Source organism: Panthera onca, chromosome E3 (genome assembly GCF_046562875.1).
Source record: "Panthera onca isolate mPanOnc1 chromosome E3, mPanOnc1 haplotype 2, whole genome shotgun sequence".
Classification (NCBI taxonomy): domain Eukaryota; kingdom Metazoa; phylum Chordata; class Mammalia; order Carnivora; family Felidae; genus Panthera; species Panthera onca.
The window spans coordinates 23,254,607-23,282,198 of record NC_138354.1 but is presented as its reverse complement, the minus strand read 5'-3'; the positions used below and the strand labels follow the sequence as shown (position 1 = coordinate 23,282,198).

Here is a 27,592-nt window from a genome sequence, read left to right as displayed (position 1 = left end):
ACGATCTCACGGTTTGTAAGTTTAAGCCCAGCATCGAATGGGACTCAATCTCACAACCGTGAGATCATGATCTGAGCCGAAATCATGAGTCGGATGCTTAAATGACTGAGCCACCCAGGCACCCCTGAAATTTACTTGTTATACAAGCATCACTGACTAAATATTCTAGTTACAAAACAACTAATTGTTCAGAAAACAATCTTAAAAGGATAGGGAAAAAGTAACAGGCCAAGCAGAAGGTATCAAAATAAATATTTATTAATACTGAAGCTTTATGTACACCTTTAAAAGCAAATGTGCAGATGTGAAGAATTACGAAAATCAATCTAAGATCCTTTCTCCCAAAGTATAAATGAACATTCAAGATCAGTAGTGCCACTTACATTCAGAATTAAAAAAATGTGTCTTAATGGAATACAAGTAGTTATTTTAAATGTCATCCAGATATTCTTTACAGTTACAACTCTAAAAAGTACTAAGTGGTCAAAAAATCCAGAGCGCTGTGTTTTCATCTAATTAGTTGCGGTATACAAATATATTTCCATCTTTTTGTCCGGCCAACAAATGAGAATGTGTACCTGACCATTTAACGAAAGACCAATGTTGGTCAGAGATAGGTGGGAGGAGGGCAGTACAATGACCCAGAAGTAAGTCCCAGATGGCAATTGTTCCAGAAGTCAATACTGCCGCTGCAAAATGATCTTTCACATCACCTTCCAGGAACCTAATAGCAAGCAGAGAAGAAACAATTCAAATCATATATCAAAAGTTTTTCGAGTTAAGCCAAAGTCACGCTCCCCGAAGCAACAAGAACAGAAATACCTGGAAATGTGATGCCCATCTTTGAAATCCCAGGGCAGCTGGCAGGTGTGCTGTAGTTCCAGACACAACCGTGCGTCCGGGTCCCGGCTGTGTCTGATGCGTCCCGTGCCACCCGCACCCCAGCTCTCAGCAGCCTGCCTCCCACTCTTCAAGCGGGCCATGCTCCGACCACCTCAGTGTCTTGGCTCCTGCTGTTCCCTCTCCCGTGTGCTCACTTAGCAGGGCTGGGATTCTACCATCATGCAGGCATGTCGCCTCCCTAGAAAGGTCATCCCTCATCTCCCGTCTAGTGTAGGGCACACGTGTACTCTGCTCCCTATCATGTTATAGGTTTTATTTTCATAGCACTTTTCACTCATGAGATGATCCTGTTTCCATACTTGGTGGCTAGCTCTCCCACCAAGATGTACACATTGTAAAACAGGAATCTGTCTGTCTTTTAGAGACGGGGGCGCTGCAGTCAGTTGCCTGGATCTGAATTCTAGCAAAGTAAGAGCTCTGTGACCCTGGGCAAATTATTTAACTTCATCAGTAAAATAGGAATATGATAGGAGTACAGCAAAGTACTTAATACACGTTAAGGGCTTAATATAAATTAGTTGTTATTCCTCACTGCCACATCACCAGCATCTCGAAGAGTCAACCTTCAGTGAATGTTCTGAGTGAACCAAATGGTATTTTTTTTATCCCAGGCTCCCACCCAACTTTGTGTGACTGACTCCAGACACATCTGAAACTCCACAAAGTCTTCCTGACAGTCTCTCCCTAACCCTCCACTGCCAGTTAAGGTGCTCCCTCCATCCTGTGTGCTCCCAAACACTACAAGCCTCATGGCATTTTGTGTGCTGAACATTAGTCTCTAGTTGCCTCCTATTTCCATGAGATTAGAAACAGTAGTGCCCTCTACGGAACTGGCACCAGATAGGTATCAAGGTTTGCTAAATAAATGAGTTTGAAGAGTGACGAAGGAAATGCTTGATTGAATAGTTCTCTTTATCCTAAATTTCTAGGCCAGCGACTACGGTTCTCTCCCCAAATCCAAAGAAACGAGTTCTATACGTAAGCACGTATTGCAGATGACAGTCCTGAGGTTCTTGGTGAGCTAAGAACGTTTGCAGAAATGCCACTTCTGGCTAAGGGCACAGGGAGAGAGACCATCTTTTAGAACACTGATGCAGCAAGCTTGGCACAAGATCCCCAAAAAACACAGAAACATACATTGCACCTACCAAGGTTCCTTATCCTTGTAAACTGTTAAAGCTAGACTTTGTGATCTTGATTTACTAAATCTGTTTTCTGTCTCTGCTGTGCATTTCAAACAATAATAAAAGTAATCTCTAGGAATGACCCTTCTGGATGTAGCTAGGGTGGCCTAACAACACCAACACTACTTTAGAGCTCTAGAGAGCTCACAGAACACCTGGGATACCAATAACGGTATCACTGATAAATAGATCTTCTCATCAGTCAGTAGATAAATATCAATTGCTTGCACGATGGAGACTCGTCAGATTTCAAAGTAAAAGAGGCCTTCCCAAAGTAATATTTAAAACTTTCTTAATTTAGGTTTTACGGAAAGGACATTTTTGTAGAGAATATTAATTACTTAATTTGCATTTGAAATGTTTTTGTTATGGGAAAAACAGGGTTTGAATACACATAAAATAACCTATCCAACCCCATAATGGTGGGGATAAGAATGTAGGGAACCTGGGATTTGACTGAGATCTACTAAACTTTACACTTCTTCCTACTTGACATTCTTACTATGGTCTGCAGTATTTCATGTTTACCATTCATCTAAGTGACACGAGAACATCTGGTTTTTTGTATTTGCACACGTGCCTTCCAAAATGTCATACTCAGTGAACAGCAGCACACACTTGCCTTCCAGCCTGCCCTTGGGGAAGACAGTAGAGCATCACACCCACACTCAGGGTTGTCTTAGGGTTAATCACAATCAGCTGAAACACCGGGCTTCCCAACGGCTCACTCTCTTTGGCACAAGGATGGCTCAGGACAACAAACAGGAGCCCCTAATTTAAAAGAGAAATGAATAACCAAATAAATCAGCAAGAGTATGCTGGGAAAAAGAAAGGGTTGGCAGAGACAATACCAAAGAATTACAAGAATGATCAAAAGTCTCAAGTATCCAGGATTTAATCACTAAATCACTAGCTCATTTTTCTTTTTAGGCAAACTGTTGAGATGATCACTGAGCTGGCCTTCTGGCTTCTCTAGGACAGGGCTCAGTCAGTCTTGTAGGTGGGAACCTAGCTGATTCACCAGTTTCCTCCATCTTAGACACTACTAACATCTCATACCATCCATCTGGAGAAACGTCGTCATAGGGAAAGAGGGCATAGAGACATGCAAACGGAGTCCTCAAACTACAGATATTCATTGGCAAGTTGGTTTTTGAAAATTCAGAACACATTTTCCCATAAAAATAACCTTGTAAGTGGTGACTCAATTTCTAGGCCAGTCTGCATTGCCGATTTACGCTTATAGAACAAGAGTGACAAAAAAAAAAAAAGACACCATCACCTATGGTTGTTTCCATGGGAAAATGTGTTACAGACCTCTCCCGGTTTTAAAATTATATGACCTAATAATAACATGATTGTGTGTGGAGACATATATATCACACAGACATACACACACTCACGGTTGTATATGTATGTCATACATTGAAAGTAATTCTCTTTGGAGGTAAAATGGAGAAAATTAATTATGAACCATCTTAGGATTAGTAACATTCACTTCTACTTTATACATTTTCTAGAATGACTGAATTTTTATAATAAAATGAATTACTTTTATAATTAGAAAATCTAGTCAAGAAAAGGCTAGGGGCGCCTGTGTGGCTCAGTCAGTTAAGCACCCGACTTTGGCTCAGGTTATGATCTCGTGGTTCGGTCCGTGAGTTTGAGCCCTGTGTCGGCTCTATGCTGACAGCTCTGAGCCTGGAGCCTGGAGCTTTGGATTCTGTGTCTCCCCCTCTCTCTGCCCCTCCCCTACTCACACTCTGTCTCTCTCTTAAAAAATAAACATTTAAAAATTTTTTAAATAAAAAAAGAAAGAAAGAAAAAGTTCGATGTCATATACTTAACTAGGGGTTGGCAATTATGGCCCACAGGCCACATCTGGCTCACTGCTTATCTCTGTATGACCCACAAGCTAAGAATGATTTCTGCATTTTGAAATGGTTGAAAAAAAGAAGAAAAATATTTTATGATATATGGAAAATCATAGGAAATTCAAGTTCTGGAAGGTTTTAACATACAAAAAGTTTTACCTGGAACATGCTGTTTCATTTTATCTACGGCAGATTCTCTGCTACAGCAGTAGAGCAGAGCACTTACAAGAGAGACCATGTGGCCTGCCGACCTGAAGGTATTTACCATCTGGTCTTACTAACACAAAAACTTTGCCGATTCCTGCACTAAATTATTAAGTTATTTCCAGAGGTTGGCTTCATGGAGTTTTATCTACTATCTGAAACATTTCTGTGTTAAATGCTTTAGTATCAAATAGGTATTAGTGTTGTAGTAACAAAGATACAAAGTTATTTCAATGCCTAGTAGGTAAATGTAATAATTTCAGAGATGAATTCAACCCTGTTATTTTAAGGATGTAAAAAGGTAGCCTCAAGATAATGTGACAGATTATATAAGATCACACATCTTCTGAGTTCAATTCCACAGACCCAGCCAGGCCAGGGAAAGTTACAACCCGTGTATTCCAAGCGTGTGGTATTAATGCGCACGGGGTTGCCAGTGAGGCTGCGAAAATCAGTCTCCATACAAGTGTGAAGCCACCCGCTACCGCCTCTGTTGTGGCTCGATGGTGGGTACTTAAGGGTTACCTCTGACTCCTGGACAGCTGCCTGCAGCCTGTTCAGATGTCCAAACTAGACTGTAAGTCAAGTCTATTAACACAATGGCTGAGAAGCTGTTTTCGTTTCTATGTGAAAACACTAAAGCCTAAGGGAAAAACACATCTAGGACCATTTAACCATCCTCTCTCAGGGTATGTGTTCACATCATAAATCATTTATGGCAATGCAGTTGAGAGCCAAGTCTGGTAACAGGCATGGTATTTCTTAGTACAAACTCACAGCTAGAAATAAACGTTTGCTCTTAGGACATACAGCCAGAAAATTTAGCAAGCCGTCACATTATACCAATACTTATTTTCATCCATAGATTTCAAGAAAGAACTAGGGTGCCTGGGTGACTCAGTTGGTTAAGCATCTGACTTTGCTTCAGGCCATGATCTCATGGTTTATGGGTTCCAGCCCCACATCGGGCTCTGTGCTGACAGCTCAGAGCCTGGAGCCTGCTTCAGATTCTGTGTCTCCTTCTCTCTCTGCCCCTCCTCCACTCATGCTCTGGGTCTCTCTTTCTCTCAAAAATGAATAAACGTTAACAAAAATTAAAAAAATAAAAAAAGGACAAACACTGTTATCCAATTTTGAAAAAGATACACAACAGAGAGGGTCTGTTAATTACTTCTTACTAAGTTACCGCTCTTACTCAGTGAGACCAACAGCCACACACAAAGCAGACACAAAGTGGTCCCAACAGATCACTACTTACCATTTCAGAATAGGCTTTGTGACAGACTGAAGCTTGGTAGGAATCACCAATGTGCATCTTTTTCAGGAGCTGACCAGTTTTTAAATTCCTTAGACACCAAAAATAAATAAGCTGATAACATTCTTCTAGCAAACTGGTTTTCACATAATATCCTGTTATTTATCACAGCATACTTTAGGAGGTGACCAAGGGAGAAACTAAGGGACACAGTACCTTAGTTTTGTTTAATTACATGTGTGTAGTTACATTTGTTTAGTTACAGACTGAGCTACAAATAGGGACCAGAGGGTGACATTGCCAGTAGTTTAACTTGACAGTCCCGCCTGAGATTGAATCTGCTATGTCACTAGGAATAAACCTCTCCGGACTGCATGAGGAAAGTTTTCCTTTATCTTATTTGACTGGGTATTGGAATTAGGCACATGGTATGGCTCCAGCATTATGATTTTGTCACATTTCTTATTATGCCTAAATTTTCCTTGGAAGACAATGGTCAGGAAACCAAATTTACTTAGATAGGAGACTACACCTAAAATAGATTTAGAATTCTGTTTCTATTACCGTGTTTATACTAGAACTAGACCAACATAACAAAGAAAGATGGGAAGACTGAGGTGGGGTAAAAAATGGAAAAAGGAAGAGAGAAGAGGGTGAATATAAAGAAGAAACAGTCTGGGGTGCCTGGGTGGCTCAGTCGGTTGAGCGTCTGACTTCAGCTCAGGTCATGATCTCATGGTTCTTGAGTTTCAGCCGTGCACCGGGCTCGGTGACGACAGCTCAGAGCCTGGAGGCTGCTTCGGATTGTGTGTCTCCCTCTCTCTGTGCCACTCCCTGGCTTGTGCTGTGTCTCTCTCTCAAAAATAAACATAAAAAAATTTTAAAAAAAGAAAGAAAGAAGAAACACTTTGTCGGAACCACTTCTTAGCTTTACTGAGCATTTGTGACGTTGATAACTGCTCTATCATGGAACTCTACTGATGAAAACCCTCAGCTGACTTCCCCTTAACCAAAACATAGAGTCCATAATCTTTTTCATAGTATCTATAATCCTCACGAATCCTGTGCTACGATCCTACATTACTGTTCCCTATCATGCATATTCCTGGCTCTGCACCTTTGTTCAAGCTATCCTCCCAATGACCTCCCCAATCCTGACCAATTCCCATCTCTGTTACCGACCAATGAATGCCCTTCCATTCTTTATGGCCTCGATTATGTCCTGCCTCCAGCTAGCGGCAGGAGTTCAACTTAGACTCTCTGACTTCTCCCTGCCTACACCAACCCACAGAAATCTCTTCTCCTCCACTTCCCTTCATTACTGTCCTTGTGCCTCATTTTTAATTTAATATAGACTGTAACAGGGTGTAATGTATTCATTCAACAAATATTTCTGAATCTTCTGTGGACCAGGTTCTGTGTATAAAAACAAAAGACGGAAATCTAAATGCTCATGTACATATGCAAGGTTTTCCTTGCCGGGGACACCAATGGGTTTATCCCCTATAGAGGTTAACATATGCTCTATATTTAGTAACTGCTCTTTCCTCAAGTCCCAAAGCACTCTGTCCAAATTTCTATCACTTTGACCTTGTCTGAATTGTACAGGAATTGTATGCTTTGAATTGTAAATTGAATTGTAAAGCAATCTTACTGACTAGATTTTAGAGGCTTCGGAACAAGGATTCATATCTACATCTCTCACAGCAAACAGTATATAAGTAGAGACTCAAATATCCATTAATGATTGAAAGATGGGTGCTCAGTTAATATAGCTTAACCAAAATTAAATATTTAAACCTTCAGCAAGCTTCAAAAAGGGCCACTTGAATCTTGAGTATAATATGAATCACTTTAGACATTTAATACATCAGGAGTTAAACAGGAAAGGTGACCAACAAAGTACATAGAGCCCAAAAGGTAAATGAGAACTTTTGATAGACAATATGATCCATACATCTTTGAGTAAGTAGCCTACACAAGGTGTTAAGACAGGCCCTGAGAAAAACAAAAGGTATGTACCCATCTTCAAGGACTTCCATAACACAAAGTAGCATACGCTAAGTTAAAAAACAGAGGCAATATTGATTGGGGTGCCTAGATGGCTCAGTTGGTTAAGCGTCCAACTCTTGGTTTCAGCTCAGGTCATGGTCTCACAGTTTGTGAGTTCAAGCTCTGCAATGGGCTCTGCGCTGACAGCACGAAACCTGCTTGGGATTCTCTCTCTCTCTCTCTCTCTCTCTCTCTCTGACCCTCCCTCCACTTGTGTTCTTTCTCTCTCTCAAAATAAGTAAATAAATTTAAAAAAATTTAAGGGCAATATTTAAAAACTTAAAAAAAAAGGCAATATGAGTTCAGAGAGGGAAACGTCAATGAAAGTTGAGGTATTACAACAGAGCTCAAAGCAACTATGGGACTGAAGATACCCCTTAAACTTAGAACTTACACTTTGAAGCTAAGTATAAAGGTTCCTCCTCAACCTCAAATTCTGTTGCAATCCATTATATATATAAAATGCTAAAAAAAATTAGGATGGGAAGAAAACAGGGAGCTGAGGAGTATGGACTAGCTGGAGAGAAATTTTTGTACCAAGGCATTGGGGAAATGGAAGCTGAAGAAAAGCAAACATTGTGGGGAGGGGAGGGCTGGGAGGAAGAATGTTAATACAGTAAGAGTATGAAAGAAGATCTGGAGGTAGGATATTGATTGATGACAAGGAGACCGATTGCTAGATTATATTAATAGTTCAAGAACCAAATAATGAAGGTCCAGACTATTGAAATACCAGCAAGAACAGAAAAGACAACTTTGGTAAGGAATATTGTCCCCAAATTAGACCTCCATACACAAACACTGAGCTAATGCCAGAAGTGGAAACCTGCTGCTCTAGACAGTAGGGCCATCTGAAAACACAGTCTCCTGGCAGATTAGGACATGGTCATATTTCAGAGGCCCCCAGGTGGGGAGGGGACAAAGATTCTCTTAAGGACCATGCTCTCCTGGCTTATTCCTAGAGAGTTAGGGTTGGACAGGGCAGAACCAGTTAAAGGAGAGGGCTTCTGAGGGGAAAAAAAAAAAAATTTAATTTATTGTCTTAATACAAACTAACCTTGAAAGTACCTTTGGCTGGGTAAGGTTCTCCCCAGGGTAAGGAAAGAGAAGTGGCTGGGGACTCCTTGACTCTGGTTTCCCTATCACAAATTTGTTAACCTGGTTCCTCTAATCAGATATATTTTATAATTTTGGATTGTAGACAGTATGAATGACACATCACATAAACTCTGGATTCTGTTAGATTCCTCTAAAGAATATTGATTCCCCCCCCCCAGTAAACAGTTAACTTGGCTTACCCAAAATTCCAAATGCTGAAAACCCAATTCAGTTCTTTTTGCCTTACCTGGGCTGCTTCAAGTCTGACCTGTACACATGTAGTTTAAAGGCTAGCCAGATTACCAGGTAAAGATTATAGCTCAGAATTTGAGGCTCATTCTTCAGCTCTCTCTTTATGGGGATTTCTCTTCCTCACTTGCTAGCTGCTGTGGTCACCCTGAACTCTGTCCTTTGGTTCTTTAAGTCAGGGCCAGAAGGTTTTCTCGCAGGCTTTTAGTCCCCCATGTGCAGACTAGGGCTTGCCCTCTGGCTAAAAGCTGTAGGAACAGGAACTTGCCTACTATTTCCTATTCACCACTCTCCAGTATCTTTCTTCTTTTTCTCATTCCCCAGTGCCTTCAGATAGTTGGTCTTTATACTTTGTGCAGAGTTTATAGTTATCTGAGGTAAAAAGAGTTGGTTTCATAAAAGCCATCAACCAGAAGGAGGAACAACTGTACATTTTTGACAATGGTAAAATTTCATTTACTTTGAAATAGTCTACTCGGACTGATCTTTTTTCCGAATGTCTGAATTAATATGATGTTCTTGTTGAGACAAGTATATGTCATCTGACAGGAAAAAACAAACACAATCATACTTACAGAGTCTCTAATCTTAACAACCCCATGAAATTGGAGGTATACCCTCATATAAGAGAAGAAACTGAGGCCCTCAAGAGAAAGCTTACCAAATAACAATGTTGTTCATTACAGTGGTCCCAAGCAGAGCTTCCTGCACCCCTTGCACCTCAGCAAAAGTTAGCACAGTCTCTTCAGGGGACATCAAAAATTGTTTTTCTTTGCTTCTGCATTTAAAACAGTATTAAAAATTAGCACTTTGTACCAAAGCAGTTTCTAAACAGCTCTTCTACATATTGCTGAGCTATCCATAACATGCACTAATCTGATACCAGAAAAAATTTCAACTAGAAAATGTGTATTCAAAACTTTCTACAATAAACATACACTACTTTTATATTCTCTACCTGGATATATTTGCAAGCACCTCAAATTCATCATATCCAAATTTAAACTTGCCAGGGGGGCCTGGGTGTCTAACTGACCCAGTAAAGCATCTTGTCCAACTCTTTATTTCGGCTCAGGTCATGCTCTCGGCTCAGGTCATGATCTCATGGTCATGAGATCGAACCCTGCATGGAGCTCCAAGCTGGGCATGGGGCCTGCTTAAGAGTCTCTCTTTTCCTCTCCCTCTGCCCCTCCCCTGGACATATGCACTCTCTTTCTCTCTCAAAAAGACAAAACAAAACAAAAAACTTGCCACCTCTCTCTTTAAACATTGTGTTTCTTTCTGCATTCCCATCTAAGTGAATTGTACCACTGTCTACCCAGGTGACAAATGTAGAAACCTGGATGTTATCCTTGTCTCCTCCCTCTCTATCTACTCAATCACTAAGCCCTAATGATTTTAGTCTCCTCTTTCTCAAATCTGTCTGCTTCTTCTCATGTCCACTAATACTTTGCTAATTTAAGCAAGCAATTATTTGTCTCTTGCCAAGATTACTACAGGTCATGAATAAATAAGACAAGAAGGTCCATGACCTCTGTTATTACGAAACACAGGTAAATAATCACAATAAAGCATAACAGACACAGAGGATGTTATGAATTGCATTTGAAATATGCTGAATCTGAAATACCCACAAGATGTCTAATAAATAGGCACACAGATCTAAAGGCTGGGTTCAGAGCTAGAAATATACATTTATAAGTGGTCAGCACCTAAACAGTAATTTAAGGACTGGAAACCAAGTGCAGAACAAGAAAAGGGTCTAGGATCTGGAGGCACATGTGAAATCTGAGGGGCACATGGAGATTTCAAAGACTGAAGAAAGAATAAACTATGTTTGCTGAGCCTCTCCACTCCACTGGCTTCCTCCCTGCTACATCCAGCTTCCTCCTCTCTAAACCACTTCCACGAAACAGCCTAGTGTCGAGGCAGACCCTGCCATACGAAACCTGCAGCCCAGAAAAACAAGAGGCTAGTGATCTGACCTTCTCTGAAAGCCTGTGATAAAAGCATTCTTTAATAATGAAAATCAACTTGGGGCGCCTGGGTGGCTCAGTCGGTTAAGCGGCCGACTTCGGCTCAGGTCATGATCTCGTGGTCCGTGAGTTCGAGCCCCGCGTCGGGCTCTGTGCCGACAGCTCAGAGCCTGGAGCCTGTTTCAGATTCTGTGTCTCCCTCTCTCTGACCCTTCCCTGTTCATGCTCTGTCTCTCTCTGTCTCAAAAATAAATCATTAAAAAAAAAAAAAAAAAATTAAAAAAATAATGAAAATCAACCATCTTACCTTCCGTCTTCTGCAAATGTCATGATTTCTACTCGTTGGTCACAAAGGGTCCCACTGCTACTGACTAGCCTCCTCTCTGTCAGGCCAAGCACAGCTTTTATATTTCCAGAACTCAGTAGCACTTGCTTTTCACATCCACCATCAGAGGAACAAAGTAATGACCTAAACCAAGTATAAAAGAAAATTGGAGAAGAGTAAGCCTTTTTTTTTTTTTTATTTTCAAATATTTACTTTTGAGGGGGTGCCTGGGTGGCTCAGTGGGTTAAGCATCTGACTTCGGCTCAGGTCATGAACTCACGGTTCATGAGTTTGAGCCCCACATCGGGCTCTGTGCTGACAGCTCAGAGCCTGGAGTCTGCTTTGGAATCTGTGACTCCCTCTCTCTCTCTGCCCCTCCCCTGCTCTCACTCTGTCTCCCTAAAAATAAATAAACACTAAAAAATTTTTTTAAATTATTTATTTTTTTTTTAGCATATGTGCTGCCAAAGTGAGCACTTTTTAATTTATTTTTCAGAAAGAGAGTGTGTGTGCACACAGAGAAGGGGCAGAGAAAGAGGGAGACCAATAATCCAAGCAGTCTCTGTCCACACTGCCAGCAAAGTGCCCAATGCAGGACTCGAACCCAAAAACTGTGAGATCATGACCCAAGCCAAAAATCAAGAGTCAGACGCTTAACCAACTGAGCTACCCAGGCACCTCTAGGAATTAGCCTTTAATATGAAAGGACTAGGGGCGCCTGTGTGGCTCAGTCAGTTAAGCATCCGACTTTGGCTCAGGTCATGGTCTCGCGGTTTGTGGGTTTGAGCCCCGCATCAGGCTCTGTGCTGACAGCTCAGAGCCTGGAGCCTGCTCCAGATTCTGTGTCTCCTCCTCTCTCTGCCCCTCCCATGTTCATGCTCTATCTCTCACTGTCTCTCAATAATAAACAAACGTTAAAAAAAAAAAAAAAAAACCTTTATTTATTTATTTTAATGTTTATTTATTTATTTTTGAGAGAAAGCATGCAAGGAAGGGGCAGAGAGAGAGGGAGATGAAGAATCCCAAGCAGGCTCTGTGCTGTGACTGCAGAGCCCGGTGCAGGCCTCAAACCCACAAACTGTGAGATCATGACCTGAGCCGAGATCAAGAGTCAGACGGACGCTTAACTGAATGAACCACCCAGGTGCCCCTAAGGTTCAATTTGTTTTTTAAATTTTTAAATGTTTATTTATTTTTGTGTGTGAGAGAGAGAGACAGATTGCAAGTGGGGGAGGGGCAGAGAGAGACTGAGACACAGAATCTGAAGCAGGCTCCAGGCTCTGAGCTGTCAGCACAGAGACCGACACGAGGCTCGAACTCACGAACCGTGAGATCATGACCTGGGCCAAGCTCAGACGCTTAACCAACTGAGCCACCCAGGCACCCCTCCTAAGGTCCAATTTTAAACGGAAACTTGAGTCAGGGATATAATTCTATCACTAGGTTTTTTTTGAAACAAATAGCTCTTGGATCTAAATTTAGATTCTTTCAAGATTCAAGCCTAGGTTATAACTTGTACTCAAAACAAGCTGACAGAGACAAAGATGAGGGAAAGAAAAAAATTACTCCTTGAGAGTTACATACCTGATTTCCCTGATTTCCAAATTTCCCAAAGCCACGCACACGAGGTTACAAACATCAGGCACTGGAACTATCTGTAACACTGGAACCTAGATAAAACAAAAATAGCCAAAAATTGAATTTGGTTGTTTCATTTTTTTTTTAACAATATAGTTTATTATTTAAAAAATTTTTTAAATTTACTTTTGAGAGACAGAGTGTGAGCAGGGGAGAAGTAGAGAGAGAGGGAGACACAGAATCTGAAACAGGCTCCAGGCTCTGAGCTGTCAGCACAGATTCCAACATGGGGCTCGAACTCATGAACCACAAGATCATGATCTGAGCCAAAGTCAGACACTTAACCGACTGAGCCACCCAGGTGCCCCTGGTTGTTTAATTTTTAATTAATCTAAATTTTCCAAAATCTGTCACATTCCCTTCTATTCTCACTGTACCAGGATAGTTTCAAACACTGAACAAAAGTTTAGCAAACACCCTCTTTTTATAAGCTGCAAATCCAAATAAGTTATAGGCAAAACCATGTATATAGCAGCACTTACTTAATGAAATCTACAGTTCTAGTAATAAAGGAAAATTTAAATAAATTCTGGCAGAAGTGGACAAAGGGAACATCATGCAGTCATTTAAAATAAGTTTATTCACATAAATAAATATTTATTGACCACCACTATACAAAGCACAGTGCTAAAAGCTATGGATATACCAAAGAACAAGAATGAAATTTGCTAAGAGTAGATCATAAATGTTCTCACCAAAAACAAACAAACAAACAAACAAACAAAAACTATGTGAGCTGATGCATGTTAATGAACTCGATTGTCGTGGGAGTGCTTTCTATATATAATATATCAAATCATCACAGTGTACACCTTAAATATATTACAATTTTGTCAATATTACTTCAGTAAAGGTGGAGAAATAAATAAACTCAAAATAAAGTATGAAGAATATGTAGAGGGGCGCCTGGGTGGCTCAGGTCATGATCTCACAGTTTATGAGTTCAAGCTCCCGCTTCGGGCCCTGTGCTAACAGCTGAGCCTGGAGCCTGCTTCAGACTCTGTGTCTCCCTCTCTCTCTGGAGCCCCCAACTTGTACTCCGTCTCTCTCTAAAATAAATAACCATTACAACTTTTTTAAAATTAAAATTAAAAAAAAAAGAATTATGTAAAAATAAGGAAAAATGTTTGTATAAGTGAGAAAAGGCAAATTTAAAAATTTTAAGCACATTAGGACTGCAAGCACGTAAGATACATATGAAGGTGGACAAAGACTAGAAGAAAATATATTAAGAAAGGAAGCAAGAAAAATGTTTTGATGAGGGGTAAGGAAGACAAGTATCAGCAAATTTAGAAGTCAGAAAAGACACGAAATTCTAAGCTTCTCCAACATATCTAGTATAAAAATCCATTTCCCGAAAAACAGGCGATAAAGCGAACCAGAGCACAACATTAACTGTAGAATCCAGATGGTAGGCATATGGGTACTCACTGTACAACTTGTCTCTATGTTTGACAATCTGCATAATGAAATGTTGGAAAAAATTACTGATCCCTCTGTTCTGCCTTACATGGTTGTAGGTCCCATTCTTGGTAAGCTGCCCATCTATATTACCACGTAAATAATTGCAAAGACCTCTCCCAGCTCTAAGATTCTGACTTACCTCTGTAAAGTGCCAGGAATAAAGTTTTTCCCACTGCCAAGTATCTAGAGGTTTCCAAAGAGAAACTACGTATTCACAGGCAGTTATGATACATGGCTCTTTGAAACCGGCTATTTCCCACCACATGGCACTCACGTCCACGGAACAGGAACCAGAAGGATTCTGAAATAAATAGCAACAACACTTATGTTAAAGGGATACTTGGGGTCTGTTTTTGTTTGTTTGTTTTTAATGTTTATTTATTTTTGAGAGACAAAGAGAGACAGAGCATAGCGGGGGAGGGGCAGAGAGAAAGAGAGACACAGAATCTGAAGCAGGCTCCAGGCTCTGAACTGTCAGCACACAGCCTGATGTAGGGCTCGAACTCACAAGCGGTGAGATCATGACCTGAGCCAAAGTTGGATGCTCAACCGACTGAGCCTCTGAGGCGCCCCACTTGGGGTCTGTTTTATGAATAGAATATGAATATAGAATATGAATATGAAAAGTGCTGGGTTCCAAGGATTAAATGAAATACTAAGTAAATGTAATTAAAGTTTTATACAGGTCAAAGCTGGCTTAGTTGGTGGAGCAAGTGACCCCCGATTTTGGGGTTGTGAGTTTGAGCCCCACATTGGGTGGAGAGATTACTTAAAAATAAAATCTTAGGGGGCACATGCATGGCTCAGTTGGTTAAGCACCCAACTTTGGCTCAGGTCATGATCTCACGGCTCATGAGTTCAAGCCCTACATCGGGCTCTGTGTTGACAATTCAGAGCCTAGAGCCTGCTTCGGATTCTGTGTCTCCTTCTTTCTCTGCCCCTCCCCTTTTTGCGTGCGCGCTCTCTCTTTCTCAAAAATAAACATTAAAAAATTTATAAAAATAAAATCTTTAAAAAAAATTTTTTTAATGTTTATTTATTTTTGAGAGAGAGAGAGAGAGAGAGAGAGAGAGAGAGAGAAGGAAAGAGAGCCAGCAAGGGAGGGGAGAGAGAGAGGGAGACAGAATCCGAAGCAGGCTCCAGGCTCTGAGCTGTCAGCACAGAGCCTGACGTGGGGCTCGAAACCACGAACTGTGAGATCATGACTTGAGCCAAAGTCAGACGCTTAGCCAACTAAGTCACCCAGGAGCCCCCAAAATAAATAAAATCTTAAAAGGAAGGAAAGAAAGAAAGAAAGAAAGAAAGAAAGAAAGAAAGCAAGCTTTGTGAGTCTTATGTAACTAAAAAAAATTGCCCCCACACACTTATATCATGATGGATCTAAAAATGTGTAGCTCCAGAATGGAACAGATTCAGATTTAATCACAAAACATGGCCCATAAGAACTTGCCCATTTGGAAATGAAACATCCTGATGAACCACCCACGGGTTGAAGAGGGAATAAAAATGAAACAACATGGGGGTTAAGGGCACCAACTTCCCGCGTAGTCAAAAATCTGCATATAACTTTTGATTTCCCCAAAACTTAACTACATTAATAGCCTACTATTGGAAGGAAGCATTACTGATAATGGAAACAGTCAATCAACACATATTCATGTGTTATATGTATTATGTACTGTATATAATAAAGTATAGAGAAAAGAAAACGCTATTAAGAAAATCATAAGATGGGGTGCCTGGGTGGCTTAGTCGGTTAGGCGTCTGACTCTTGATTTTGGCTCAGGCCATGATCTCATGAGGTTGAGCCTCACGTCAGGCTCTGTGCTGGCAATTCAGAGCCTGCTTAGGATTCTCTCTCTCTTCCTCTCTCTGCCCCTCCCCCACCTGTGCTTTTCTCTTTTTCTCTCTCTCTCAAAATAAACTTAAAATAAAAAAAAAGAAAATCATAAGGAGGAGAATATACATTACAATTCTGTAAAAGAATTCTAATGTGTTTACTGAAAAAAGATCTGCATGTAAGTGGGCTTTTGCAGTTCAAACCCATGTTGTTCAAGAGTCCACTGTATTTCCACATGAGCAAGGAGAGCACTGTGTATCCAAACACACAGAGCATGGCAAAGTGGTATTTCCAAAAGAAATTTACAATCATAAAGGCATTTATCAGAAAAGAAGAAAAATAAAAATAAAGAAAACAGCTCAAAAAGGTAGTGAAACAACAATGAAAGTAAGCACAATGAAAAAGAAAAGAATTATTAAGGATAAAAACAGAAACAAATGAAATAGGAAACAAAAAAACTAATTAACAATCAATACAACCAAAAGCATTGTAGACCAACAGAATGGAAAATCTCTTAAGTTTGATGCAGGAAAAAAAGTACTTTAGAAAATGGGGAATTGGGAGAGAGGTTTAACCGAATATACACAGACAAAAAAACTAGAATAATAAATAACTTTTTACCTACAAATTAGAAAATACAAATGAAATGGTTGATTCTTTAAGAAAGAAACCAAGTTATTAAAATGGACTCAAGAATAACTTTGAAATGACTATTACTATGTATCTTTTATACCAAAGGAATCTGGAGCTCAGAGGGTAAATAATTTGCCCCAGGTCACACACTAGTAGTTGGCAGAAAGAGTTTATGTGGGTTTGAATCTCTTTCTTTTACACCAGTTGTTCTCAACTGGGGGGAATTTCGCAAACTTTCCCTGGTGGGTATCTAGCCATACCTGCAGACATTTTTGGTTATCATAACTCGGGATGGGGGTGCTAGTGGCTCTATAGATAAGGCAGGGCTGCTGCTAAATGTCCTACAATGCACAGGACCGCCCCTGCAATAAAGAATTATCCAGCCCCAAATGTCCAGATTGCTCAGATTGAGAAACCCTGCTCTGTATCATGCTACTTCAAGCACTACATACAAAGAGTTAACTAGGAGACAGGTCCAATCCACTTCTCTGGATTTACTAAAATATCATTAACAAAATAATGTAACTTACATTTCTCAGAGTTAGACACACACACACACACCCCACATAGCATATGAAAGATTAACCATTCATTATAATCTGGAACCACTACCTATTTTCTCATAAATCACAAGTGATCCTTCTAGAAACTACGGCATTTGGAAAGGAGGATCATGAATGACTTTCTCTCTGTCAAGATGCCTGATTTACATTTAGACACAAAGTTGAGTTAGCTTAAGTTGTTCTTGGCAATAGCTTGACATATAAACTTCTTCTGGAGAAGATCTCAAGATATAAATACAGCTAAGTATTGTGAAAAACAAAGAGTTTACAGGTTTTTTCTGAATCTGTTTCGCCAAGTTCGTTTAACAGTGCTAAATTAAGAATGCGAAGATACAGATCAAATTCATCCTAATTTTCCTATGAATTCATTAAATTTTTTACATGTAAGACACACGACACACCAAAAGGGAACGGTCTTCTGACCTTTAACTTCGAAACCAATTGTAGGTGGCCTGGGATTAAGCCATTACAAGCAGGAAGGTCTGCAACTTCAGTCTGTGAAAATAAAAGTCACACTGTTAATCTATGCTTTATAGATGACATCTGCCCACCCTGCTCCTTCATCGTGTCTACTCAATATGTGTTATTTCCTCTGATAACAGCAGCAAAGCCCTATATGCAAATGATTCCTTGATGACAAAGGGAATAGGATCCCCCATTCCCATATAAACACATTTTATATTAACCTTAAATTTCCCCCAACTGAACTTAATGGTTACAGTGAAATCATAACAAAGAAGCACATTCAACCATTCCTAAACACTGAGGAGCCAATGTGTAAGAAAGTCATGCTGCCCATATTCGCTAAGATCTTTCATTCCATCATAGAAAAATCTTACCATGGAAGTGGACCGTACCTGCTCAGTAGACTGTTTCCACGACTCCACGTGCATATTTCCACACAGCTGATTTTCTTCGGAAGTGACTGACTCAGTGGGGAGAAGTTTTGCTTGGGAACCAGAATCATTGCCACAGGAAGGCTGTCCTTCCCGACCTGACACAACTGGGCTGCCATCTGATTTTGAGGGGCTGGCCCAACTGTCGCCTTGCTTCCGATCACAGTCTTTCAAGGGAGGAAGTTGGGGTACAGAGCAAGTTGATCCAACCACCTCCGTGGACACTCTTTCACAGCGTGCTTGGGAGCCGAAAGCTGGAGTAGTGCCTAGGATGGGGAAGGCGGGCGAACACACATCTGCCATCAGTCTGTCATTATCCTCAGGGGTGACGGTATTGAAAGGAGTGAAAAGTACTATGGATGAAGAAAGGCCCTTCTTCTGAGGCTGGCTTGTTGGGTTTGGTGTTTTAGGTTGTGCTTTTCCTGGGAGAACAAGAATTTCCTCTTCCAAGTCCTCCATTTCAATATCAATTTGTGTAGGTGTCATTTCTTCCAAAACAACACAGTTTCCCTCCTTAAGGAGCTTATCCCCATACATTTTTGATACAAAAGGCTCCACTGATTTTTCTGATTGGGACTTCAGTTTCTTAAGCTTAAGAGGTCCAAAGTCTTCATCAGGTAACTGAAAATCTGTGGTTTTGAGAACAGAGGACAGTTGCTTTAAACTTAGCATCTCATTCTTAGGAAATGAAGCCCTGAATGCAGCAGAATCCAAAGCCAAATAAGCATTATTTCTGGAAGAAAGGGAGTCCTCTTTTTGACGATCATCTTTCTTCCCTAAAATAGAAAGGAACAGCGGTAACAGCAAACATCCAATACCCAACCAAAAGTGAGCTTCTGAACTCCAAGACAGCGCAAAATGCTTGTTCTCTTCCCACCCATGACTCTGAAACCTATGAGCGGGTTCAAGAATCAGCCACAGGTTGGTGGTTAACTAGCAGTTCTCCTTTTGTAGCATCAAAAACAGCATGGTGCTGATGACACTAGCTGGAAGAAGACCAGGGTCTAGTCCCTGCTCTGCCACTGATCTGCCATGATCTTAGGCAAGTCAATTCACTTCATTTTCCCTTGTCTCTCATACGGGAACTGGACTAAGAATCTCTTCAGTCCTTTCTGTTCTAAAACTATGATTCCAACAGACTACCAGAACACAGTCTACAAAACGCTGGCCCTTCTCACTGAAGGAAACGTAAGTCTCCCTTTCAAGCAGAGTAATTTACTATTTAAAAAAATGTTTACCTATTTTTGAGAAAGAGACAGAGTGCCACCAGGGAGGCGCAGAGAGACAGAGAGGGAGACACAGAATCTGAAGTAGGCTCCAGGCTCTGAGTTGTCAGCACAGACCCTGATGGGGGTCTTGAACCCATGAACCGCGATATCATAACCTGAAGTCAGATGCTTAACCAACTGAGCCATCCAAGCACCCCAATAATTTACTACACTTAAAGCAGCTGGAATTCTATACCATGCAACATGTAGACCCAGTTGGCCCAACCACCTCTGCAGACACTTTTTCAGAGCATGTTTGGGAGCCAAAGGCTGGAGTAGTGCCTGGGATGGGGAAAGCTGTCTCCACCAACTTATAAATGAATAAACTGTGGCACATACTTAGGGAATATTATTCAGCCATAAAAAAGGACGAAGTATAGATACATGCTGTGATGTGGATGAATCTCAAAAATCAGCTAAGTGAAAGCAGCCAGACACAAAAAAGTCACATAGTGTATAATTCCTTTAATATGAAATATCCAAAACAAGTAAACTCACAGAGAGAGAATATAGAGTGGTGGTTGCCAGGCACTAGGGTGGAAAGGAAATAGAGAGCAACTGCCTAATGGGCATGAGGTGTCCTTCTGGAGTGATGAACATGTTTTGGAACTAGGTAGGGGGCATGGTGGCACAAGAATGTACTAAATGCCAGTACATCGTTCACTTGATTCAAAATGGTCCATTTTATGTTAAGATCACCTCAAGAAAAAAAAAATTAATGTTTATTTTTTACTTTAGACAGAGAAAGACAGAGAGAGAGGACAAGTGGGGGAGGGTCAGAGAGAGGAGACACAGAATCTGAAACAGGCTCCAGGCTCTGAGCTGTCAGCACAGAGCCCGATGCGGGGCTCAAACCCACAAACCATGAGATCATGACCTGAGCCAAAGTCGGATGCTTAACCGATTGAACCACCCAGGCACCCTGAGAAAAAAATGTTTAATGTAGCAGCAGGTTACTAAATCCACAGCAGAGTATTTCAAAGTATACAAAAAGAAGTTTCTAGATTATTACTAGATTGCCCTACTTTCTGATTGCTTTGTATTCTTGTTGGCTTAAAGAGGACAATAAAAGAGTCATAATGATTACAGGTTTTTAACTAATTAAAAATAAATTAAGTATTTAATTAATTGTAGCTCATAGACCAAAACCTGTGTCCAATGATATAGACAGTTGGCTGCCTGTTTTTGTAAATGAAGTTTTACTGGAACACATTATATACTGTCTGTGGCTACTCTGCCACTATACTTGACTAGCTATGACCGAGCACAAAGACAAATACTATTTGGCCCTTTACAGAAAGTTTGCTGATGTCTACTATAGAACCAGAGTGAATTATCTAGTTGTTTTGCTCAGTGTATCATATGTGATTAATTCCTGAGGAAATGAATAAAAAAGTGTAAATTATGTCACTCGTTGTTCTCCAATATTTTGTATCCCACAGATCTCCCAAGACGCTATATTTGATATTTTACCCAAAAAAAGTTGGTTGGATGTATTGCATTTTATTACTCAGTCATTCCTAAGAAAGTTTGTCAAAGGACTCCTACTCGGACACACATTTCATTTCACCTCAAAAACGCTTTCTCTGTAGGTTATACAACTTCCCTCTAGGGATAAAGATTGTGTTGTACCTGAATAGATACTAATTTTAGATGAAAATCTCATACATTTTCCTTTTCCATGTCAACTTTTCAATCACATTAGTGAATTCTGGCATCACAGAGCCAGGTCTGAATCCCGGCTCTGTAATTTTAATGAATTAAAGCCACTTTCATGAATTAAAGTCACTTTAATCTCCTTGTGCCTTAAGTTTCCTCGTCTGTAAACCTAGGGTAAACACAGACTCTGCCTCATGTAGGGTTGCTGTGATGATGCAAGGAGTTCGTGTTCGCACAACATTTAGAAAATACCAGGGACACAATTAAGTGTTGGCTATCATCATCATCATCATCATCATCATCATCATCATCATCAACTGCACTTAGATTTACCTTTAATTCTCTTCTTACCATGAATAATTGCCTTTCCATTCTGCTCTTTGTTCAAGGCAACTTCTTCCTTGGATCTATTAACACCTGATGTGCCAAAAGTTGGCAAAAGGAGTTCACCATCATCTAATACAGGGGTGCAGATTGACTTTGTTTTTCTTCCGTGTCTCCTACCAGATGGCTGGATAACTGCCTTCCTGGAAAGGTTATCTTTAGGGGGCCCAAGGGGAGAGTTGACTTCAGTTGAAGAGGGACGTTTCTGAGGACTTCCTGAACTTGGTTGTCTTGTGCATGTGTCAGAGGTCCTAATTCCACTCTGGTCAGTTTCTTCACTGGGAAGGTTTAAATTTTTAATTGCCTCCTTACTTTTATTTTTATACCCTTTCTTTTTGACACCCAAATGATTTTGAATTACAACTTCCAGGGCTACTTTTCTCTGGTAACTTGACATGCTTCGTGTTGTTCTAACATAATATTCTGCGGGAAATGGAAGGCCTTCGAGCATTGTGCAAGAATGTGTTTGATTTTCTGCAGAAGCAGGAGAGATTACTTCTGGGCTAAGACTCTTAGATTGACTTACAACCTCTTTTTCCTGAGGACTTTCATTTCTATCATCAAGAGTGTTATGGGGAGATTTTAAACACTCCTCTGTGTGATTCTGTCCTTTTAAATTTTGGTTTCCATTTGCTGATAAGTTATTGTAAGCGAATTCATTCACAGAGCACAAATTATCTGTCTCTAAGTCAGGACTTCTAGGCAGCTGGCCACTTGCACTTACAGCTTTATTTACCTCTGGGTTATCTGTAGAGACAGTCATTTTTTGGTCTTGTGCCTCCAGGTTTACAGGTGAAGCAGGGATAATGTTTTTTAAACCATGAGTAATGAGTTCACAGTCGCCTTTAGGAGGCTTATGTTCAAGGTGCTGACCACTACTGTTATTTGATGGAGTAAATGAAGCAAGTGTAGACACTGTGGGGAAATGATTTCCTCTTACGAGTGCATCAACAACTCTTTGTGGTTTGGTAGTTGGTGGAGTTAATACACCCCTTACGTTAGTTTCTGTCACTGGTGCTGGAGAATCCAGAATGTCACACGTAGAATTTGAAAGGTAAGTTCTTCCAGTTACAGGTGTTCTAGGATTCTCTCTATTGATTTCTTCCAGTTCCTTTAGTCTTTTTCCAGAGAGTATGGGTGAATCCGTGTCAAAGAAAGATTCTCTCGCCTGTGAAGTAAATGTTCTCTGCTGCTGCTTTCTTCTCTTTGGCAACTTACTCTGCCTTTTCTCACCACTAGGACCACTGACCTGGTAGGGAAAATGTTCTTGGATATCACTTTGTATATGTAATCTTTCCACGGGGCCATGTCCAAGGTTGAAGGACTCAGGCTCAATGTCAAGTGTGATAGGTGTCTTTTCTCCAGTTTCTTCATCCAGATGGGTGCTGATTTGTAATGTCTCACAAGGAGATACTTTATTTTTAGATTCTGAGGAGAAAAAAATATATAATTAATATTTTTCTTATTAATTAAAAAAAATTTTTTTGAAGTTAATTTATTTTGAGAGACAGAGAGAGCGAACGAAGGAGGAGCAGAGAGAGAGGGGGAGAGAGGGAATCCCAAGCAGGCTCTGCACTGCCAATGCAGAGCCCGACACGGGGCTTGAGCTCATGAGCCATGAGATCATGACCTGAGCCAAAGTCAGATGCTTAACCAACCGAGCCACCCAGGTGCCCCAAGTGATTTTAATACCACCTTTCTATTTCAATAGCCCCCAATTTTATGATTATAAATTACCTATTAACATGAGTAATGACCATTGTTTTTTTAGAATACTTCTAGCTAGATTTTTTTCCTCTGTACATATAGAAATGCTTAATCAAAAAAAAAAAAAAAACTTTCCAATATTTACACAATAAATATAATTTCTAAAAGTTGAAAGGGGAAAAGATCAACTAAACAATTCAACCAAAAAAAAACCAAAAAACAGTTCATTGATTACAGATGGGAGAAAATTTATGAAATATCCATCTGATAAGCATCTAATAGCTAGAATATATTAAGAACAGTTATAATTGAACAAAAAGACATATAACCTAATTAAAATATTGGCAAAGGACTTGAGTAGATACTTCTCTGAAGAAAATATACAAATGGCCAACAAGCCATAAGATGTTCCATATCATTAGTCACTAGGAAACACAAATCCAAACCACCATGAGATACCACTTCACACCCACCAGGATGGTTATAATTTTAAAAACAGAAAATGGGGGCGCCTGGGTGGCTCAGTTGGTTAGGTGTCCGACTTCGGCTCAGGTCATGATCTCACAGTTCGTGGGTTTGAGCCCCGCGTCGGGCTCTGTGCTGACAGCTCAGAGCCTGGAGCCTGTTTCAGATTCTGTGTCTCCCTCTTTCTCTCTCCTCCCCCGCTCATGCTCTCTCTCTCTCTTCTCAAAAATAAATAAACGTTAAAAAATTAAAAAAACAAAAACAAAAACAGAAAATGACAAATGGTGGTGAGGATGTGTAGAAACAGGAATCCTTGTGCATCATGGTGGGAATGTTAAATGGTACTGCTGTTGTAGAAAAGAGTTTGGCAATTTCTCAAAAAGTTAAACAGAGAATTACCATATGACCCCACAATTCCGTTCCTAAGTATGTACCCAAAAGAACTGAAAAAATACATCTATATAAACACTTGCAGATGAATGTTCATAGCAGCATAATAGCCAAAATTCATAACAAGCAGAAAGTAGAAACAACCCATATATCCACCAACTGATGAATGGATACATGAATCATGGCACATCATCTATCCAATGGAATAGGACTCAGCTGCACAAAGGAGTGAAGTGCTGACGCATGCTTGGATGTGTGTATGCAGGCATGACTGCTGGAAACATCACGCTAAGTGGAAGAAGTCAATCACAAAAGGTCACACAGTGTATGCCTCCATTCACATGAAATGCCCAGAATAGGTAAATCCACAGAGAAAGTAGATTAGTGGTTGCCAGGGGTTACGGGTAGGATGGCTACAAGGCTTCTTTTGGGGATGGTGAAAACATGCTGGAATTAGATGGTGATGAGGGTTGCATAGTCTTGTGAGTACACAAAGAACCAGTGAATTATACATACTCTTTAAAAAGAGTCTATGGCTAGTCTTTATCTTTTGGCTGTGAGAAAAAGAACCACAACCAAATATACCCGGAAAATGAATAATAAAGCAAGCATAAGTAAACGGGCTAGCTTCACCTGAGTGGTTTAGCTGTGGTGAAATGTCCTGCTGGAACAAGCAATCATGTTCTTCTGCTGTTTTCTTAACAGAATTCTTAACCTTCTCAGCTCTTTGGGCACGCTAGAGAAAACAAAAACAGCTTTTTTTTGTTCCGTTCCAAAAACGGAACAAATTTAAGACAAAGAAGGTTTATCTTAAAGCTTTATTATTAGGAAGAATTGTTTGTATGTAGTTCATACTGTGATACCTCAATTTGAGAGAATAAGATTCACTTACCTGGAGGCGGGCCAGCGTCTTGCTGTATTCCCTTTTCAAGAATGCTAACTTTTCCTTCAACTGGAAGAAGAAAAACAGCAAACAGTGCTGAGCAGGTGGAAAGAAAGAGTCAGAGAGAAGGGACACAGTGTCTATCAGACCCGAGTGTGGGGGCTTAGTAGGTCCCTCAGCAGCAGACGGCGGAGGCGTAGCAGGCACCCACACTACTTTCACTTCTCACAAAGCACCAAGCTTTCCAGTATCTTAGCACCTTTACATAAACTGTTCCCACCACCTGAAGCATTTCCTGCCCAACTCATTTTGCTAAGTCCTTCTGATTCCTCAAGCCTCAACTTAATTTTACTTCCCTTGGGTAGACTTCTAGGTCCTTCCCGAAATCAAGGTTAGACATGCCACCTCTCTGCTGTGCTTCCTTTATCACAGTACTTATTATATCCACTATGCTGTCTGTTTACTTCTGTTCCCCCTTCTCACTGTGAGATCCCTGGCAGCAGGAGCTGGCATCCTCAGACACTCAATCAACAAATGCATCTCTTGTCAGGTATAAACACCGTGTGTCAGTTATTGTTTCAGGCGCTAAAGATAGAGTGGTCAAGCTTAGGCAGAGTGAGGGATGCAGATAATTAACAAAAAAACGCATACACAGATAAGATGATATCACATGGTAATCAGTACCCAGATCAACAGGGAGATGTGAGAGTGCCTGATCTACTTTTTTTTTTTTTTTAATGTTTTTTATTTATTTTTGAGACAGAGAGAGACAAAGCATGAACAGGGGAGGGGCAGAGAGAGAGGGAGACACAGAATCCGAAGCAGGCTCCGGGCTCTGAGCTGTCAGTACAGAGCCTCACGTGGGGCTCGAACCCACGAACCGTGAGATCATGACCTGAGCTGAAGCCGGACGCTTAACTGACTGAGCCACCCAGGCGCCTCTGCCTGATCTACTTTAGGTAGCGTGGCCAGAGAGGCATTTCTGAGGACTACCATTTGAGCCCAAAGCTGAAGGAGGAAGGAGCTGGCTTTAAGAAGGTCCAAGAAAGGGGCATGTGTGTAGTTCAGTCAGTTAAGCATGACTCTTGATCTTGGCTCAGGTCATCATCTCACAGTTCGTGAGTTCCAGCCCCGCGTCGGGCTCTGCACTGACGGTGTGGATGGAGCCTGCTTGGAGTTCTTTCTCCCTTTCTCTCTGCCCCTACCCCACTCCTGCGCTCTCTCTCTCTCTCTCTCTCAAAATAAATAAATTAAAAAAAAAAAAAAAAAGAAGATCTAAGGGAAAGCAATTCACCCAAGATCACACAGTTTATAAATGGTATGATCCAAAACCATACAGTTGAGTTCTAGAATCTGTGCTCTTTTTTTAAGTTTATTTATTTATTTTGAGAGAGACAGAGAAAGAGCAAGAACGGGGAAGGGCAGAGAGAGAGAGGGAGAGAAAGAGAATCCCAAGCAGGCCCCGTGCTTCATCACAGAGCTGGAGGCAGGGCTTGAATCCACAAACCATTAGATGATGACCTGAGCGGAAACCAAGAGTCCAACACTTAACCAGTTGAGCCACCCAGGCATCCCTAGGATCTGTGCTCTTAACCTCTGTGCTAGACTGCTTCTCACAGGGTCCTCTTTATCACCAACCTTATCATCATCTGAGAATTATTTTGTTGACTTGGAAATGACCTATCTCACTCCCCACGGGAAGGTAAACTAAGAAGACTGATGAGTTAATATGAAGAGTTTAGCACAAAGCCTCAAACAGCCAGCACAAGATACATTCAAGTTAACATCATCAGCACTAGCACAAGATGGCATGAATAAGGACGGTCGGTCAGAGCATCTACAGTAGAAGCAAAATCTGGAAACAACCTCAAAGTCTCTCAGCAGAGTAATGTCTAAAGACAAGAATGCACTTCCGTTAATACGTAACACTACACAGAAGCCAGATTAACATGTATCGACATGGATGAAACACGGATAAGTAAAAAGGACGTTGTACAACCATTCAGATCACACCATTTACGAACAAAAAGATACACATCACTTTTTGGTGGCCAGGGAATAAATCACACCCCTCCAATCCCCCCACCTCCGTCCATTGCACACACGAAAAGATCCGAAGCACCGGCTGTTCAGAGATTTCCCTAAGGGAGTGGGTGGGAGAAGCGAAGGGTGAGAAAGAGTGTGGGAGTGAAGAGGATGTCAAAGGGGACTTTGGCTTTATCCAGTTTTACATTTCGTACGTATTTAGGCATTACTGCTGTAAGAAAATGTGTTCTTTAAATGCCACCACGTGAGCTCAGCATTCTTCCATCCATACGTTCACCCCCGCTGCGTCCAGAGGTCAGAGATCACTGCCTACCCGGGACCGCAGAGGAAACACACGCCTAAAGCCTGCGCAAGGGGTCAGAGTTCCGACTCAGCCCTTCCCTCACACCCCGGCACCTTTTCCTTTTCCTCATAGCTGAGAGGTTTCCCGGGAGGCTCTTCCATCGGGCCGCGGCCGAACGGAAGGAACAGCCGTCGCCGGCCCCGGGCCTGCAGACACGAGGATGCCGACTGGCCTTGGGCCCCGGAGGCACCCGGGAAGGAAACTCTGCGCCCGGGATCTTCCCCAGGGCGCTACCAGGTGGCACATGCGGACTTGGCGCGCCGTCACCCACAGCCAATTACATCCACCGCTTA

The 27,592-nt window shown here is 41.1% G+C and overlaps 1 protein-coding gene across 2 annotated transcripts; it reads right to left on the bottom strand.

The window, feature by feature from the left end:
- Window positions 1–240: 240 nt before the first annotated feature.
- Window positions 241–27,578, bottom strand: PALB2 (partner and localizer of BRCA2). Of its 2 annotated transcripts, none has more exons than XM_060648788.3 (13): window positions 27,353–27,578; window positions 24,920–24,979; window positions 24,661–24,763; window positions 21,433–22,893; window positions 18,116–18,930; window positions 17,682–17,753; window positions 14,362–14,523; window positions 12,705–12,790; window positions 11,103–11,264; window positions 9,481–9,597; window positions 5,424–5,511; window positions 2,710–2,858; window positions 241–724 (listed from the first exon to the last, which is right to left on the bottom strand). In XM_060648788.3, exons 1-13 carry the CDS (start codon window positions 27,398–27,400, stop codon window positions 517–519), a joined length of 3,531 nt encoding a protein of 1,176 aa, XP_060504771.2. In that variant the 5' UTR covers window positions 27,401–27,578; the 3' UTR covers window positions 241–516. The 2 variants fall into 2 exon arrangements, with proteins under 2 accessions (XP_060504771.2, XP_060504772.2); XM_060648789.3 differs by having other exon boundaries at window positions 18,116–18,783.
- Window positions 27,579–27,592: the final 14 nt, after the last annotated feature.

What these genes read in the sequence shown, in the direction of transcription:
- PALB2 (XM_060648788.3), bottom strand. Translation starts at nt 27,400, where the DNA reads ATGGAAGAGCCTCCCGGGAAACCTCTCAGCTATGAGGAAAAGGAAAAG. An exon ending in GGAAACAGTCTACTGAGCAG is followed by an intron (nt 17,754 to 18,115) that starts GTACGGTCCACT and finishes TTATTTTCACAG; the next exon opens with ACTGAAGTTGCAGACCTTCC. An exon ending in AATTGGTTTCGAAGTTAAAG is followed by an intron (nt 14,524 to 17,681) that starts GTCAGAAGACCG and finishes TATTTATTTCAG; the next exon opens with AATCCTTCTGGTTCCTGTTC.